Below are 18,912 nucleotides of genomic sequence, written 5' to 3' on the forward strand. Positions count from 1 at the left end.
TTTTTATTAATTAATTGGATTTTTTGCACAATTTATTTTAATAGAAATATTTTTGATATTATGAAAAATAAAGAGTATCAAATTTAATTGAAAGGGTGTCAGGTCAAAATTCTCTCTAAGATATGGATAGAAAAAAGTTCCTTCCTTTGGGCTTTAAAGCCTTAAATATATTTTCATTAAATTAGGTTTTTATTTAAAAATAAGTGATAAGGATATATAAAGGCATAATACATCAGTCAATAAAAAGGAGCATATCAGAAAAAACATTTAATATTTTTATAGTATATTATTGTGAACTCCAACCAAATCTTCTTAATACAAGAGTAGACATTTAGCTTTTAACTGTCTCCCTTTAAAATGATAAATCCATTTCCTTTCCTGTGGTCTATATATTTTCTACACATATCACTGTTTTTTTGTTGAGCCTTTTGAATAAGAAACATATCAGCTCCAATATTCCAAACCATTTTCATTATTAGTGTGCTCTTTTGCTTCTTCTCTACCTAAATTTGTTTAAACATACTCTAATGGAGCAAACAGTTGTCAGCAACAACAAAAACAACAGCAACAATGGCAGTGGAAATTCTGACTATGAAAAGATTATTAGTTGGTTTGAAGATGTATCTAACAACACAGGTTCTGTTCAAACTGAGATATTAAGCCATATTTTGAAAGAGAATAATGGTGTTGAATATCTGAAGAAATGGTTTGGGGGTTACAATATTCTAGAAATGGAAGCATGTGCATTGGAATCCCTTTTCAGTTCTTTGGTTCCTATTGCTTCTCATGCTGATTTTGAACCATTCATTCAGAGGATTTCTGATGGGGACACTGCTCCTTTACTCACTCAACAACCTATAACCACTCTTTCCTTAAGGTCACCTTTTCATTTCTTTGTCTTACACTTTCTAGAAAATTTAAGATTCATTAATAGTTATCACTTATCATTCACCTTATCTTTAAGTATTATTATATGCTAGTTTGATTCTGCAACAAAAAATAGAATCAAACATCTAGTTACAATATTAGATAAAAGCAAGATATAATTATTCTGTCAAGTTTAGGTCTTTTTGTTACTGTTATTTGGTAAAAGAAGGGTTTGTTTTTGATATGGAAATATCTTGTTCCACGTTAATATTTTTTGTGGTGGTGATTTTGCAGCTCTGGTACAACAGATGGGAGGCAGAAATTCGTACCCTTTACTCGACACAGTGCTCAAACAACGCTGCAAATTTTTACTTTATCAGCAGCCTATAGATCAAGGTGTGTGTGCCATTGAATCAATCTTTAAATATATATCTTCCTATAACTATTATAAAAAAAAAAAAAATTTTTTTTAAATTCATGAAATAAATGATGTATCTGATTTTTATTATATATAAGATACATCAATTATTCAATTAATTTAAAAAAAATTTTTTGTTAATTATAATAATGATTATACTCTCTGTGTTGAAAATAATAGTTATTATTTCCGTGGTGTGTCGGCAGTCTAGTGATGAAGGTCTGAGTTTTGAAAGTGAACTCCTTTCAAATTCTCATATTCGAATTCCAAAAAAATTGTTCATAAAAAAAAGTTACTGTTTTAATAGCCATAAACTTTTGATAAATAGAATTTCATAAAAAAAATTGTCATTTTTAAAATGTGGTTAGATGTTCTGGGAATATTTATTTATTAAGGAATATGTTCTGGACTGGGCCACGACGCTTAGCACGGCGCGGCCCAATGCTCGCCAAGCCCACGTCCAAACGACCGTATCCAAGCGACCACGAGGACACGTCAGGTGAACGACCGTCCGCCCGGAGAATGTCTCCCCGGCCCCTTAAATACGTGTCGGACAACGAGCGGGTCCTCCTCATATGATCTCCATCCACTCATCGTCAACCCACGCCGCGGGCACCTAAGTTGTGTCGGGCAGAGCCATAACGGCATCTCACTCACCACGTCACCCAACTCCCCTATATTGTCTCCTTAGGGATAGGGGCAGTTGGACCAGGGGGCAGACCTTGGTCTAGGTCTTAACGCTTCTTACGCGTCCCCTGGCAGCTCCTCCTTGGGCCTAGCTAATCCAGCCCATTAGGAGCCTTGGCCCAGCGCTGGGGGCTCAATATAAATACCCCTTTCATGGCAAAGGGGCAGGTATTCTAACTCACACTCTGATAATCTCATTCTGTACCTTTTCTGACTTAAGCGTTGGAGCACCTTGCAGGTACACCCCCCTCTCATTTCATTCTCCAGCCCATTCACCAAGACCTTGGAAGGCCCTCCTGATCAGGTGAGATCAGTGGCGCCGTCTGTGGGAACTAGCTATCCCCATCTTCATCAAACGAGGATCAAAAGCTCATTTGTTTCTGTCCTTCCAACATGGCCGGAGAACAACATAGCGATCACAGCCGTCCCCTCGTCAACTACAATATGGACGACGGCCCGCCATCCCATGAAGCGGACGTTCGGGACGGTCATCCATCCACCCCGTCTCCAGAGCCCCAAAACAACGGAGATGCCTCTCACGCCCACAATTTGGGGGCAGAGACATTTCATCCCATTCCCGTTCCCGTTGAAGGAGACGCCGTAATGATTGCCATGGTGAATGCCCTCAATCAAGCCGGTTCTATGCTCCACCAGCAGCACAAACGAATCATGGCCCTCGAAGCCGAACGACAAGAAGCCCGGCCCCAGCCGGTGAGTAGGATACAACAACGTTCGGAGCCAACGAAGAAGCGAGGACGTCGCTCTCCCGAACCCTACGCCAGCAGGGCACGCGCCCGTCGTGACGGTGGTCGAGCGAGAACATCACCAAGGCGCGGGCACAGCCCCGACAACAACGAACTGTCTCCCTTAAGGAGCGACGAGGAAGATTTGCATTGCCCCCTATCTCGGGCAATAATGGAGGCCCCGCTCCCCAAAGGCATGGAGAAACCGCCAAACCTAGCTGTGTACGACGGGACTACAGATCCCGACGATCACGTCGACAACGTCAACGCGATGCTCGACTACCGCAATGATATAACCGGGCACCTCAAATGCCGACTGTTCTCAACGACCCTCAGGAAAGGGGCCATGGCCTGGTACAAAAGCTTGGCCCCTGAGTCCATTACGTCATGGAGAGTCATGAGGTCCATGTTCACCCGGCACTTTACAGCTTCCCGTCGTCACCCCAAGACTGAGGCGACCCTTGAAGCCATAGTGCAGAAGAAGAATGAAACACTGCGCTCATACATCGAGCGATTCAACCAGGAAGCTGTCGAGGTAGATACCACCGAGCACATGAAGAAGTATCTCCTCGAGAGAGGTCTCTTACCCGGCAGTGAACTTAGCAGAGCCGTAGGGATCGAGCCTCCCCGCACCTTAAACGAGCTCCTGCATAAAGCCCAGGCCTACATCAGATACGAGGAAAAGCAGGTGGCACACAATGCCCGCAGCGGACGTAACGCTGGGGAGACCGAGCACTCAAAACGCGAGGACACGAGCATTTCCCGTCGCAACGGAGACAAAAGAAGAGAAGAAAGACCTCGCGAGCTCCGGGAAGGAAGAGGCCCCGCGGGCAGATATAGCGAGTACACCTTACTGACAGCTCCTCGAGAGCGTATCCTCGCAGAATGTATCAACTCTGAATTTAAGCAGGGCAGGGTCAGGTTCCCAAAACCGTCTGCACCAAAGCCCCACACCGACAAATCAAAGTACTGCCGGTTCCACAGAAGTCACGGGCACGTGACCGAAGACTGCGTTCACCTGAAAGATGCAATTGAAATTTTAATCCAAGAAGGGCACCTGAAGCAGTACACGAGGAAGAACGAAGCTCCCAGACACGACGAGCCAGAGAAGAAGAGACCCCGGGAAAACACACCCCCTGACAACTCTCCCTATCAAGTGGCCCTCTGCGTGTCACGACCGGAAGATTTCTTCCTCCCCGAACCATTACCCGAGGGCAAGATCACTGCACTCAGCCCCTGGGAAGACTTCCCTACCACACTGGTGATATCAGGAGGAGGAACTAACGGGGAATCCGCGGCCCTCTCCGTCAAACGTAAGTTCGACGAACTCCTACTGACCGCCCCCGAGCAGAAAGCGACATTGACAAAATACCGGGGAAAATCCAACCCAATATCCTTCTTCCTGGAGGAACTCCCGGGCGGATCCCCGAACTCGGCCATCCCACTATTGATAAGAGCAAAGATGGCCCGATTCGACGTACGACGCATCCTGGTCGACGAAGGCAGCTCAGTGGATATCATGTACGTCCACCTCTTCAAGACTCTGAAGCTAGACAAGACCAACTTAGCCCCATACGTCGGATCAGATCTCCAAGGATTCAACGGAGCAACAACCAGACCGTGGGGATATGTTGAGCTCCTCGTCACCTTCGGCGAACAAGAAACGGCCAGGGAAGTCAAAATCCAATTCCTGGTCGTAGACTGTCCGTCTCTCTACAATTGCATCTTTGGACGCCCGACACTGGCCGAACTCACTGCGGTCCCATCCACCGTCCACCTGAAGATGAAATACTACACCAAATTGGGACGTGTGGTCACCATCCATGGTGACATCGAAGCAGCCCGACGATGCTACGACGCCGCAGTAAAAGGACAGGCCGTAGTCAGCACGAAGAGCAACTGCAACAACAAAAAACTCAAGACCGAGGATCCTGCCCGAGGAGTCAACGCCATCGACCTCGACTGTCGCATCGGGCTGGACGAGACCGAAGAGGGGAGGTTCCCCAAGGAACGCTCTCTCGAACACCCGGTCCGACCAATCCCCGACGGGGAGTTCGAACTCATTCCTCTTGGGGACGATCCGGAAAGGACGGTGAAGATAGGTAAGGGACTACCCGAGGAAACAAGAGAAGAGCTAGTAGCATGCCTCAAAGAGAACTCCGACCTCTTCGCGTGGAATGCCGCAGAAATGCCCGGGCTGGACCCCGAGATCGCGTGTCATAAGCTAGCTGTAGACCGGGCAGCCAAGCCCATAGCACAGCGTAGACGCAAGCAATCGCCCGAAAAGGCAGAGGCTGCCGAGCGAGCTGTAAAAGACCTCTTAGAGGCAAATTTTATTTCTGAAGCCCAGTACACAACCTGGCTCTCTAATGTAGTCCTCGTTAAGAAAAATAATGGAAAATGGCGTATGTGTGTTGATTATACTGATCTTAATAGGGCTTGCCCGAAAGATGCTTTCCCCCTCCCTAATATAGACTCGCTCGTTGACAACTCTGCAGGTTTTAAACTCTTGTCCTTCATGGACGCATATAGTGGATACAACCAGATCCCTATGTCGCCCGCAGACAAGAAACACACAGCGTTCATGACCCCAACGGGCAATTACTATTACAACGTGATGCCGTTTGGGCTCAAGAACGCTGGCGCTACATACCAACGCATGATGAACAAAGTCTTCAAGGACGAAATAGGGGACATGCTCGAAGTATACATGGACGACATGATCGTCAAATCACACGAGGAGATAACCCATGCTCGACACCTTACGAAGGTATTCGAGCAGGTGAGACAGTGTAAAATGAGGTTCAACCCCGAGAAATGCACGTTCGGAGTCCGGGCAGGCAAGTTCCTCGGTTTCTACCTCACCGAAAGAGGGATCGAGGCCAACCCCGACAAATGCCAGGCATTCTCGGAGTTTCCGACCCCGAAAACCAAAAAATCGATCCAGTCACTCAATGGAGTGCTCGCCTCACTCTCCCGTTTCATCGCCAAGTCCGCCCAGCACGCGTTGCCGTTCTTCAGACTCCTTCGCAAAGAGGCTACCTTCGACTGGACCGATGAATGCGAGCAAGCGCTACTCCATCTAAAGAAGGTTCTGTCCCAACCCCCGGTCTTATCACGGCCATCAGAAAAGGAAACCCTATACTTATACCTATCCGTGGCAACCGAGGCCGTCAGCGCCGTTCTAATAAGAGAAACCGACGAAGGACAAAAACCCATCTATTTTACGAGTAAAGCACTCCAAGGTCCCGAGCTCCGATATCAGCAAATCGAAAAGGTCGCCCTGGCCCTCATCAACACAGCAAGGAGACTACGATATTACTTCCTCGCACACACGATAAAGGTGAGGACCGACCAGCCAATCAAACAGCTGCTCGGGCGCCCGGATATGGCCGGGAGGATGCTCAAGTGGTCCCTAGAACTCTCCGAATTCGACATACAATACGAAAATAGAAAAGCCTTGAAAGCTCAGGCACTGGCCGACTTCGTCGCGGAGATGACCCACTGCCCGACTCCAGCAGAAAGCGCCCACAAATGGACGATCTTCGTCGATGGCGCCTCTAGCACATCAGGCAGCGGGGCCGGGATCATCCTCGAAAATGAAGAAGGGATCCTGATAGAGGTATCATTAGCGCTAGCGTTCCCAACATCAAACAACCAAGCCGAATACGAAGCCTTCCTCGCAGGCCTGAGGTTAGCCGAGGACCTAGGAGCAAAAGAGGTAAAAATATCCACCGACTCCCAGCTCGTGGCCTCACAAGTGCGAGGAGAATACCAAACCAAGAACGACAACCTCCTCGAGTACTTGTCCCTCGTCAAAGAAAAACTTGATAGATTTGAAAAATGGGAAGTTCAACACATACCCCGCGAGCACAACACACGGGCAGACGTTCTCTCCAAACTAGCCAGCACGAGGAAAAAGGGTGGGAATAAATCAGTAATCCAAGAAATCCTCCCTCGGCCCAGCATCAACAAACTACCACCTCCACTCGAGGTCAACGCTATTGGAGATGCCCACTGTTGGATGACACCCATCTACAATTACCTCACACGAGACGAACTCCCGGCTGACCCGAAAGAGGCGACCACTGTCAAACGACGCGCATGCTCGTACGTACTCCTCGAAGGCAAACTCTACCGGAGAGGATTCTCCATCCCACTACTCAAATGCGTCGAGGAAGAGAAAGTCCCCGACATACTCGGAGAGATACACCGGGGAATTAACGCTCAACACCTCGGCGGACGATCGCTCGCACGAAAAGCCCTTCGAGCAGGCTACTATTGGCCGACCATGCAAAACGATTCGAAAGAGCACGTCAAAAGATGTGACAAATGCCAACGACATGCCGACATGCACCTCGCACCCCCGAACGACCTCAAATCGCTGTCTTCCCCATGGCCCTTCGCGTGGTGGGGCATGGACATCCTCGGGCCCTTCGTCACCGGATCATATCAGAATAAATACCTCATCGTCGGGGTGGATTACTTCACCAAATGGATCGAGGCGGAGGCACTGGCTAAAATAACCGCGCAGAACATTCTCCGGTTCTTCAAACGCAACATCCTCGCTCGGTTCGGTATACCCCAGGCACTTGTCACAGACAACGGGACACAATTCACGGACGGAGGATTCCAGGACTTCATCGCCAGCCTGGGCACCACACAACATTTCACGTCTGTCGAGCATCCGCAGACGAACGGGCAGGCAGAGGCGGCCAACAGGGTAATCTTACGTGGCCTCAAACGCAGACTCGGCGAGGCAAAGAGGGCATGGGTCGAGGAGCTACATAGCGTCCTATGGGCCTACCGCACAACACCACATTCTACCACCGGGGAAACCCCGTTCCGACTAACTTACGGCACCGAGGCAGTCATCCCGGTGGAGATACGGACGCCAACGAGGAGGACGGAGGAGCCCCTAGACGAGGAAATGAACGATGAGACCCTTAGAGCCGAGCTCGACCTAGTCGATGAGATACGTTCCGAAGCAGCTCTCCGGGAAACAACCCTCAAACAAAAAATAGCACTACGCCATGACGCGAAAGTCATAAAAAGAGAGTTCCAGGTCGGCACCCTGGTCCTCAGAAGAAACCAGAAAAACCCGAGAGAGGGCAAACTGGCGGCCAACTGGGAAGGCCCTTACCGCGTCCGCGACAAAACGAGCAACGGGGCCTATTACCTAGAAAACCTACAAGGAGAACAACTCGCTCGACCATGGAACGCAGAAAAACTTAGACAATATTACAGCTAAGTACGCCACGGGGAGACGTGGCAGGTACGGCCACGCTCTTCGTCCCCAAAACCCCAGGGAGGAACCACGAGACCCGGGAACGATCCGGGGTCACATAACAAACACAACCCTCCCCGACGGTTGGGATCTTGACCAAGACCCAACGTCGAAGTACCAAGACTGGCAGGGCACCCAGCTCGCGATGGGAGGACCCAAGCCTCGGGACCAGGGTTCGAACAACGGACCCGGGCTTCGATACCCACGGGCACAAAGCCCGACACTTCGTCGGTTCCCTAAACCGAGGAGATTAACAAAGTCGAGCAGAGTACGAATTCATGCAAACAAGTATCAAACACAAACGAGCACAATGAACGGTAACAAAAATATTCATACATTAGAAACGACAAAAGCGGCCGAAGCCAAGTACGCCCGAAGGCCATATTACAACGCCCGAAGGCCAAAATACATAAGGCACGCAGGCCATGATAAGAAAAACATATAAACTAAGACTCCGCTCGGAGCTCCTCTTCATCCTCTTCTTCTTCTTCTCCCCCCAGCTCCTCCTCCACTTCAAACGGACAGATGATCTCACCATCCCGGACGCAGCAGTTATAGGCCGACCCTTCCGTCACCAACTCAGGGTTCAGAAGCCCGAGCTGCTCGACAGCATTGTCGAAACCCTCTTTGAAGCAGGCCACAAGATCTTGGTTGAGAGTCCGAATATGCCCTAGCAGCTCACCGCGCGAGCCAAAGGCGCGTTCCTCCTCGGTCTCATCTGCCAAAGGACGGACCTTTCCCTCGAGAGACTCAACCTGAGCCCGTAGGTAGGCGTTGTCCTCGGTCAGCTTCTGATGGTCGACCACCTGCTCTTCCAGGCTCGCCTTAGCAGCCTTCAACTGGTCCCTCTCCTTTTCCACCTCCTCCAGCTTCTGGCGCAGCCCTTCCTGCAGCTGATGCTCTTCTTTGTAGTCCGACAGATCTTGAGATAGTCTTTCCTTCTCTGTCCGAACCTGCAAAAGGGCTTCCTCCAGCGAGGCGGTGGAGACCGAAGTGTCGGTCAGAACCATGGCCGTCTCCATCACCCGGATGACGGCAGCAATATCCCTGGCCAGATCTTTCCTCCGGGCAGCAACATCCTGGTCCAGAATAGCCTTGGCCTCAGGCGCGGGCACCGCAATCGACTCCTCGGCCTTGAAGAACGACCGTTCCACATAGCAGGGAGGCAGAAGATAGCTGCCCGGTCCATGCGAACCTCCTGGAGACGACCTGGTAAGGGCCCCAGCCGGACGCTTCCGTTTATGGAGGGGAGAAGCCGCTGGCGACGGACTGCTATCAGGAATGGTGATCGGGTTAGATCGAGGAGGAGAGGAAGGAATCACGCTCGCCGCCTGCGAGGGACCGACCCCGGCATCGCCAGCAGTCTCCGAGACACGGGCCACAGTTTTCTTCTTCTTCTTGGGCACCCGGTCAGGAGCGCCGACCTGATTCGCTAGCTTCAGCACCCGATCACGAGCATTGGGCATGGCACCTGCAAGTAAATTACACACAAACATTAGCGACCGAAGTCATAAACAGAAATAAAAAGCTAAACAAAGTCTGCCTACTCAATAACGCCAGAGCTTCCTCCTCGGTATCACACTCGAGCAGAGCCTTCGTATTGATATAACGCGTCTCGGTGATTAGCTCCCCGGCCTCATCCAGGTAGGGCACGCCCTGTCGATTCGCCCAGAACGCCAAGCTGAAGCTCTGCACGTAATCGACCAGCTTCTTGTACGCGAGCCTATCCTCCTCGCCGAGCATCGCGTACTTGACCCGGTAATGCGCCGTGGAGAGATCGAAATGATCACGCTGCCACCTCAGCGGTATCTTCGACATCAGCGTCTCCTCCCCGTTGGGTTCCCGTTGATAGTAGTATAGAGAGTGAAGGGCAGCCCGGGTAATCGGCATCACCACGTACCACCGGCTTTTGAAATGGCGAACAGAATCCTCGTACGTCTTGAACAGACGCACGGGCTGCTTGAAAGAAACCCAACTGTGGCGACCACGGGAACCGGACCTCTGGAGATGGAAGACGTGGAAGAAGAGAGCCCGGGTGCAACCAATGCCGAGGAACTGGCAAACTAACTCGAATGCCCGCATAAATGCGAGGGCATTAGGATGTAGTTGGGACGGCGCCAGCCGGAGCCACTTGAAGACCGACATCTGGAAGGAGTTGAAGGGCAGTCTGATCCCCGCCTCACGAAAAGCAAATTCATACATGGTGAACTGCTTCCCCGGGAAATGATGACAAATGCGGTCTTCTTCCTTGGGGGCGCAGCAATACCAGTTTGGTGGATCCTCCCGGCTTATGGTCTCGACCATAGCGTGAGCAGTGATGGCCTCGTCGCAGAAGTCGGATTCCTCCTCCAAGGGCTCGTCCGCAACCCATGAGAAGTCGACCTACCCGGAAGAGGAGGCGTGTTCGGTACCATCTCGGACACTCCCATCCCCGATAGGGAGACGAGCGATTGTCGCGTCTTCGGTGGAGGACCCAGAATCTTCCTTCCTCGGTCGTAAGCGCCCGGTAGCACCTGAAACGCAGACAGAAAGAGTGAATTCGACGTCATATCAAATCCACCCTTCCACCGCAGGTCAAGTGAAAGGGCGTAGCGGCGACGGACACTAACCGTGCTCAACTCGGTGGCGCGCGCACTCTATGGAGACCGGGCATAAACTTCATACAGCCTATGCAAGTATTGCCCAGCATATGAAGTTTATGCCCGGTACAGTAGGATCCCAACCCTATTTTCTACCACCTAATATACACCTACAGTCCACTACACTGTTCCCAAGTTAAACCTAACCACATTTCTACAACATTATCATGCGTTTGACAGAAAACAACAAGGAAAAAGAATGGGTCACAGTGGAAAATCGTACCTGACATAGTTAAGTTGAAAGGGTACGGTGGTGTCCGAGCAGAAGACGGTGGTTCAGATAGGAGGACGGGCGGAGACGGCGGTCCAGACGGTTGAGCAAGCAAACGAGAGAGAAGGTGGAGATCTCCGGTGAACGTATGAGCGAGAAAAAAAGGTAGAAATGAAGTTACTCAACCCCTTTTTATAGGGCTTGGCACGTGGACCAACACGCTAGGTCATCATTGCCTAGCCTGCCTACGCCGTCTTTGCGCGCGAAACGAAGCGACGCCACTAATCGTGAGACACGTCTATCAAAGATAAGAAGCTGAAACGACCCGAGCACCTGTCCGTCTCCTCGACTCACCAAGACGCCTCCTCCCCGCGCCATACCCACGTTTACTACAAGGAAGGAGCAGATCAACCGATCATCTCCATCCCCGACATTCCCGGAGAAATGTCAGTCATGAATAGGTCTGTTACGACCTCACCTGTCTAACGATCAAGCTTCCCCATCGTCTCGGGGAACCCTTAGTTGAAACATAAGTCATCTCTCTGGCTCAGAGACTCGACTTGGGGGGCTCCTGTTCTGGACTGGGCCACGACGCTTAGCACGGCGCGGCCCAATGCTCGCCAAGCCCACGTCCAAACGACCGTATCCAAGCGACCACGAGGACACGTCAGGTGAACGACCGTCCGCCCGGAGAATGTCTCCCCGGCCCCTTAAATACGTGTCGGACAACGAGCGGGTCCTCCTCATATGATCTCCATCCACTCATCGTCAACCCACGCCGCGGGCACCTAAGTTGTGTCGGGCAGAGCCATAACGGCATCTCACTCACCACGTCACCCAACTCCCCTATATTGTCTCCTTAGGGATAGGGGCAGTTGGACCAGGGGGCAGACCTTGGTCTAGGTCTTAACGCTTCTTACGCGTCCCCTGGCAGCTCCTCCTTGGGCCTAGCTAATCCAGCCCATTAGGAGCCTTGGCCCAGCGCTGGGGGCTCAATATAAATACCCCTTTCATGGCAAAGGGGCAGGTATTCTAACTCACACTCTGATAATCTCATTCTGTACCTTTTCTGACTTAAGCGTTGGAGCACCTTGCAGGTACACCCCCCTCTCATTTCATTCTCCAGCCCATTCACCAAGACCTTGGAAGGCCCTCCTGATCAGGTGAGATCAGAATATGATTAACATGCATAAAACTTCTAAATATTTAAGACTGTTTTATTTAAAGTCAGCACTTGAGATCTTAAAAAGAGCGCTTTTACCGTAAGACCAAAAGTTTTAATAGAGACCAAAAAAGCTTGAAATCTTTGTGGGAAGTTCAAATTTTTCTATCACTTATTTAGGTCATTTTTACAGGGTATATCCCATAAAGGAAGGAGGAAGGGTTCTTGAATTCATATATGGTAGCAATTGTTTCAAAACAAAAGGAAATTTAACAGTAGGAACAGCAACAACACATTGCTATGCAAGTGAAGAATTCAAAACCAAAAACCACAAAGCAAAGTCATTTAGTTGCAGTCCAGAACAAGTAATTTTCAATGGAGACTACAAACAATCCACATATTGTCACCTCCTTCTCGGCCTCTTCTATTCCGATCAAGTAGAATTCATCACCTCGGCTTTCGTCTACACCATGGTGCAAGCATTCACAACATTCGAAGAACATTGGAGAGAATTATGTAATGACATTAAAAACGGAACACTAAGTTCAAGAATCAAATCGGCAAAACTCCGAGATGCCATTTTGGAGATAATAAATTCGAAAAGTGGCCCGAATATAAATTTGGCTTCAAAATTAGAAGGCTATTGTGAGGAGCTAGAGAACCTTGATTGGTTTGGTATGGTTCCAAAGATATGGCCAAATGCAAAGTACATGTATTCAATAATGACAGGTTCTATGATACCATATTTGAAAAAACTTAGACATTATGGAAATGGGTTGCCTATGATTAGTGCTGATTATGGATCAACTGAGAGCTGGATTGGAGTTAATGTCGATCCTAGTTTAAATCCAGAACAAGTAACATTTGCTGTTGTTCCAACTTTCTCTTACTTTGAGTTCATACCTCTTCATAGAAATAAACAAGATAGCAGTGATGATTTCATTGAAGACAAGCCTATTCCACTCTCTAAGGTTATTGTTGGACAACACTATGAAATTGTACTAACTACTTTTACAGGTACTATTATTCTTTCTCATTTCATACATCTATTTTTATTTATAAAACGAAATCATTTTCATAATTTTATTACTATATTTTATGAATTTACATCATTTTATATATAAAACGAAATCCTTTACATCATTTTATTGAAAAGAATATAATTATCAATTTTTAAAAAATATCCGAGAATTAAATTTTTATATTTTTATTTTCAGATAGGTTATTTTTGAAAATCGTTTATAAGTTGTCATATTTATATATATATATATATATATATATATATATATATATATATATATATATATATATATATATATATAAAAGCTACACTATTGATTTTTGTTGTTGTGTAAAATATATTAATAATAGAAGAATATAAAGGATTCGGAGCATAATACAGGAACCGTATTTGTTTTATTGAATATCTACGATTCTTGCATTAATAGATATTTATTATCAAGTTTTAAAATGAATTTTCAACTATATTTTTTTTAACATAATAATAATAATAATAATAATAATAATAATAATAATAAATAGCATCAATGATAAAACATGTCAATTCTTTATATAATATATAAATTTACAACTCCTTTAAATATAAATGAAAATGAATTTGCATTAAAAAAAATTGAGTACAAAGTGTTTAAAATTCACTTGTTTTCTCTCTATTATTTGTGTATGTGATACTAAATTAATAATAAATAAAAATATATAAAAAAATTGTCTTTTGTTTGAATTTTATTTTACTTTTCTTAAATTTTTAATTTATATTTTGTTAGATATTTATTTCCATTCACTCATAAATTGAAAATCATACATTTGACATTTAAAATAAATAAATTTGTAAGAGTGAGAGTAGATGTTTATAGTTTACTTTTTTACTCATAAGATATTTATAGCTACTAATTTATAAAATGAAAAGCAGTATTAGTAAAATATATAAAAATAAAATTGAAAAGGGTAGTCGACCTAATTTGATGTCCATCCATAACAACAATAAATTGAGGCCAGGAAAGTAACATGCTTTGATATGTCAAATTCAAGCTAGCTAGCTGCAACCTATAAACTTATTTGTTGGAAGGACTGGGACCTATGAAGTAGGCAACTCCAGCTATTTGTACATAAATGTACCACACCAAAAATACTACTACTACTATTATTATCTCAATGGCCAATAGTACATTTACATAACACTTTTTCCATTCTCCAATCAGACGTGATTAATTATATATAAATATATAATTAATTAGATGAATAAGCTAGCTCAACATACAACGTGCCAATATGGCATTTAATGTTTTGATTCAAATTATTAGTAGTGTACTAGTATTATTTTTCTTCTTCTTGATAATGTTATTGTTCAGTCCACATCTCATAGTATTTTGTTTACATTATTTACCGACATATTTCATAACAAATAGGCACCTCAGATATTTAAGTTACCCTTTATATCACATGTTGCACTATACAAATGAATATATGATTAATCAAATTGGTAAAAGCTCGATTATATACTTTAGAAAAATGTAAATTTACAATTGTTATTGTTAGTACCCAATAATTGGTTGATAATGAAATAAATATCAAACATGTTTGTTCAAAAAAGTGAAATTCATAAATTCAAAAATAGTGTAAATTGTGTAAATTTTATTTTACAATATTGATTATTTAAATATTTGAGTACTATAATAATAATTTTTAAAGTTACAGATATTACTAATTGTGGTGAGTAATATATTTTACTACATAAATTTTATTTTATGAAATGAACGGACACATCCAAATATTGAATTTATTCGTAACAATAAAAGTTGAATAAATTAGTATCATATATAATTGTTAGTATTTGAAGTTTTATTTACCTTTCAAAGATTTAGGTCATATAAAACCCATAGAAAAATAAAGATTTGGGTTATTATTTTTATATATAGACTTAAAATTATTTTACAAAACCTCTAATTAGACTGAATGACTTAATTTCTATTGTTGCATGTTGCAGTTCTAAATTTACATTAAAAAATAAAACAAATGTTGTTTTCAGTACCTAAAGCGTTTATCTAACTTTTGGTGAAGAATAGGTGTATTCAACAAAAATAAATATCTCTATCGTTTTCATACTTATCTGGCGGGAATTATTTTGACGTTTTCTGCATACAAATTTCAAAATTACCGACAAATTTAGTCTATCATCAAATCATACACACTTTATATTTTTTATTATTTTTAACTCTAAATTTTTTTAATGTTTCAGGATTGTACAGGTGCAGACTAGGAGACGTGGTGGAAGTGGCAGGATTTCACAATGGGACCCCAAAATTGAACTTTGTATGCAGAAGAAAACTAATTCTAACAGTCAACATAGACAAAAACACTGAGAAGGATCTTCAACTAGTGGTAGAGAGAGGTTCACAGATTTTAAATAAATCAAAAGCAGAAATTGTTGACTTTACTAGCAATGCAGATGTGAAAAACCAACCTGGTCACTATGTTATTTACTGGGAGATTAAAGGAGAAGTGGAGGATAATGTACTTGATGATTGTTGTAGAGAAATGGATCTATCTTTTGCTGATCATGGATATGTGGTTTCAAGAAAAACAAACTCAATTGGGCCATTAGAACTTTGCATTTTGGAGAGAGGAACTTTTAAGAAGATTTTGGATAGTTTTATAGCCAATGGAGTTGCATTGAACCAGTTTAAGACTCCTAGGTGCACTAACAATCATGTGTTACTCAAAATTCTTCACACTTGTACCATTAAAAGGTTTCATAGCACAGCTTATAGTTCAATTAATTAACCATGCTAGACTAGAATAGATTAATCCTTCTTGGTAGATCCGTTATGCACTTTGTAAGAATTTTATTATCTCTTGTTTTTCATTTTCAATGTTCTAATAATATTAATGTTGAGAATGTATCAAATGTGAGTAGTATGGATATAGTCCTATATTGATTGTAAATGTGGAGATTTGAGCATTTATAAGTGAGAGAACTCACCCACCTATCACCTTAAGGTTTTGGGTGAATATGTGGTGTGTCTCTCACAAAGGTATTGCTCTAAAAAAAGAAGTCTCACAATATTCAATGCTCCCTAGTGAAAATTTCCTCCAACAATGGTATCAGAGCTCCGGTTAAATCGATTCGTGGGAAGAAAATCACCATGGTAACGAATCATCAAAACATGCATTTTCCAGCAACGCTTGTTCTGTTACCAAGGTTACGAAACTGGTGAATCAAATCAAGGTATGTGGAGAAGTGTTGACATCAAGATCTGTTGTTGGAAAGATCTTGAGGTCGTTGGCTCCAAAGTTCGACCACGTGGTAGTAGCCATAGAAGAGTCGAAAGATTTGTTAAAATTGGCAAAGGAAGAGCTTCAAGGGACGCTTGAATCTCATGAACAAAGAATGGCTGAAAGAGTTGTAGGAAAGTCGAAGAGTGATATGACTTTGCAGGCTCAATCAACAAAAGAAAGGAAAGGCAAAGGTAGCTGGAATGGCAACAAAGGCAGAGGAGGTTACAACAATTCGACTGGTCGAAATCAGCAAGAAGGAAACTGGTCGAATCAGAGAAAACCCTAGAACCAAGGCAACCAAAGAGGTGGTGCTGCAGGTAGAGGAAGAGGTGGTGGTCAAAAGGCAGACAAGAGTCACATTCAGTGTTACAATTGTCAAAGGTATGGTCACTATTCTAGTGATTGTCCAGAAAAGCAGAAGAATCAAGAAACTTATGCAAAGCAGGCAAAACATGAAGAAGAAGAGACGTTGACTTATGCAAAGCAGGCAAAACATGAAGAAGAAGAGACGTTGTTGATGGTTACAACAAGAGATGAAGAGAGATTCAAGGACCAGTGGTACTTAGACTCAGGATGCTCATCACACATGTCTGGAAGAAAAGATTGGTTTGTCAACATAAAGCCCTCAATGAAGAACATGGTGAAATTTGCAAATGACAACACTCTAGCAGCTGAAGGTGTTGGTGATGTTCTGATTATGAGGAAAGATGGCAAGAGGTCAGTAATTTCAAATGTGTTGTACATACCAGACATGAAGAGTAATTTGCTCAGCATATGACAGTTAGTCGAAAAGAACTACAAGGTGTCAATCAAAGAGAAGATGATGAGAATTCTCGACTCAAATGGAAGGTTAATCTTGAAGGCTCCAATGTCTCAGAATAGAACCTTCAAGATTGAATTAAATGTGATGGAGCATAAGTGTCTTGCAACAGCAGCCAACAAAGATGAATGGATATGACATTATAGACTTGGCCATCTCAATTTCAAAGACATCAGAGAAGAAATATGGTTTCAGGATTACCAGAAATCGACATTCCAAATGAAGTGTGTGAAGAATGCGTGCAGGCGAAGCAGCATGAGAACAACTTCAGTAAGGATGCAGGAAGCAGGTCGAAAGCAATTCTTGAAGTCATATACTCTGATATATGTGGCCCTCTCCAGGTGGATTCGATTGGAGGTGACAAATACTTTGTTACATTCATAGATGATTTCATTCGAAAACTATGGTATTACCTGATCCAGAAGAAAAGTGAAGTGATCGAGGTATTTGCCAAGTTTAAATCTATGGTCAAAAGACAGAGCGGTCGAAAGATCAAGATTTTGAGGACTGATGGTGGTGGAGAATATGTGTTGAAAGACTTTGATGTATTATGTATGAAAGAAGGGATGAGGTGGTGCCATCCTACACTCCACAGTAGAATGGAGTCACAGAGAGGAAGGATAGAACCATTATGAATATGGTTAGAAGTATGTTGAAAGGCAAGCATTTACCCAAAGAATTATGGGGAGAAGCTGTGTCGACTGCGACATATATCCTGAACAAATGTTCGACGAAGAAGCTAGAAGGAATCACGCCAGAAGAATGTTGGTCTGGTGTCAAGCCTAGATTGAGTCATCTGAGGGTGTTTGGATCTATAGCACATAGACATGTGCCAGATCAGTCAAGAAGAAAACTTGATGACAAGTCCAGTAAGATGATCCTGATAGGATATCATTCGACTGGAGGATACAAGTTGTTTGACCTAGTGAATAAGCAGGTGGTGATCAGCAGGGACGTGATCATAGATGAGCTTAGGGAATGGGATTGGACTGAGAATGTCAAGAAATATTCAGTGAGAATATTTTGTGACGAACCAGCTAGTGAAGTCGAAAAAGAAGTTCGATAGGAAGAAGTCAGAGGCGAAGCAAGCATAAGCAGACCTCAAAGAACAAGACACATGCCTGCAAGATTGCAAGAATGTGTGGTTACATCAGATGGTGTGGTCTATGAAGAAGGTGAGCTGGTACATTATGCTTTCTATGCAGATGTTAAACCTATCAATGCAGCTGAGGCATTGAAAGATTCGAAGTGGATGAAAGCAATGGACGAAGAGCTGAAGTCAATCGAAGTCAACAACACTGGGTCACTTGTCGAATTGCCCCCAAACAAGAAGGAAATCCATGTGAAGTGGATATAAAAGGTGAAGTTGAATCCCAAAGGAGAAATGACTCGACACAAGGCGAGGCTTGTGGCGAAAGGATTTCTTCAGAAAGAAGGAATCGACTTTGATGAGGTTTTTGCACCTGTTACTAGGATCGAAACAATCAGGTTGGTTGTTGGTCTAGAAAACATGAACAACTGGCAGATGTGTCAGATGGATGTGAAATATGCATTCCTTAATGGCCCCTTAGAAGAAGAAGTTTATGTTGCATAACCAGTTGGGTTTGTGAAACAAGGTGAAGAAAGAAAGGTGTACAGGCTGCATAAAGCCCTGTACGGACTTAAACAAGCTCCAAGAGTTTGGAACAAGAAGATAGATGGCTTTCTAAGAGAGAAGGGATTTTTGAAGTGCAAAAGTGAGCATGGAGTATATGTAAAAAGAATCAAGAGTGAATTGCTTAT

At 44.4% G+C, this 18,912-nt stretch overlaps 1 protein-coding gene across 4 annotated transcripts; it reads left to right on the top strand.

Moving 5' to 3' along the window:
• Positions 1-294: 294 nt before the first annotated feature.
• On the top strand, positions 295-15,939 carry LOC127103044 (indole-3-acetic acid-amido synthetase GH3.10). 4 transcript variants are annotated; one of them, XM_051040338.1, is made up of 5 exons: positions 295-877; positions 1,162-1,263; positions 2,211-2,276; positions 12,208-13,031; positions 15,271-15,939. In XM_051040338.1, exons 1-5 carry the CDS (start codon positions 528-530, stop codon positions 15,813-15,815), a joined length of 1,887 nt encoding a protein of 628 aa, XP_050896295.1. In that variant the 5' UTR covers positions 295-527; the 3' UTR covers positions 15,816-15,939. The 4 variants fall into 4 exon arrangements, 3 of the variants coding, with proteins under 3 accessions (XP_050896295.1, XP_050896294.1, XP_050896296.1); XM_051040337.1 differs by lacking the exon at positions 2,211-2,276 and adding an exon at positions 11,950-12,015; XM_051040339.1 differs by lacking the exon at positions 2,211-2,276 and having other exon boundaries at positions 296-877.
• Positions 15,940-18,912: the final 2,973 nt, after the last annotated feature.

The sequence above is a fragment of the Lathyrus oleraceus genome, chromosome 7 (assembly GCF_024323335.1).
Source record: "Lathyrus oleraceus cultivar Zhongwan6 chromosome 7, CAAS_Psat_ZW6_1.0, whole genome shotgun sequence".
Classification (NCBI taxonomy): Eukaryota; Viridiplantae; Streptophyta; class Magnoliopsida; order Fabales; family Fabaceae; genus Lathyrus; species Lathyrus oleraceus.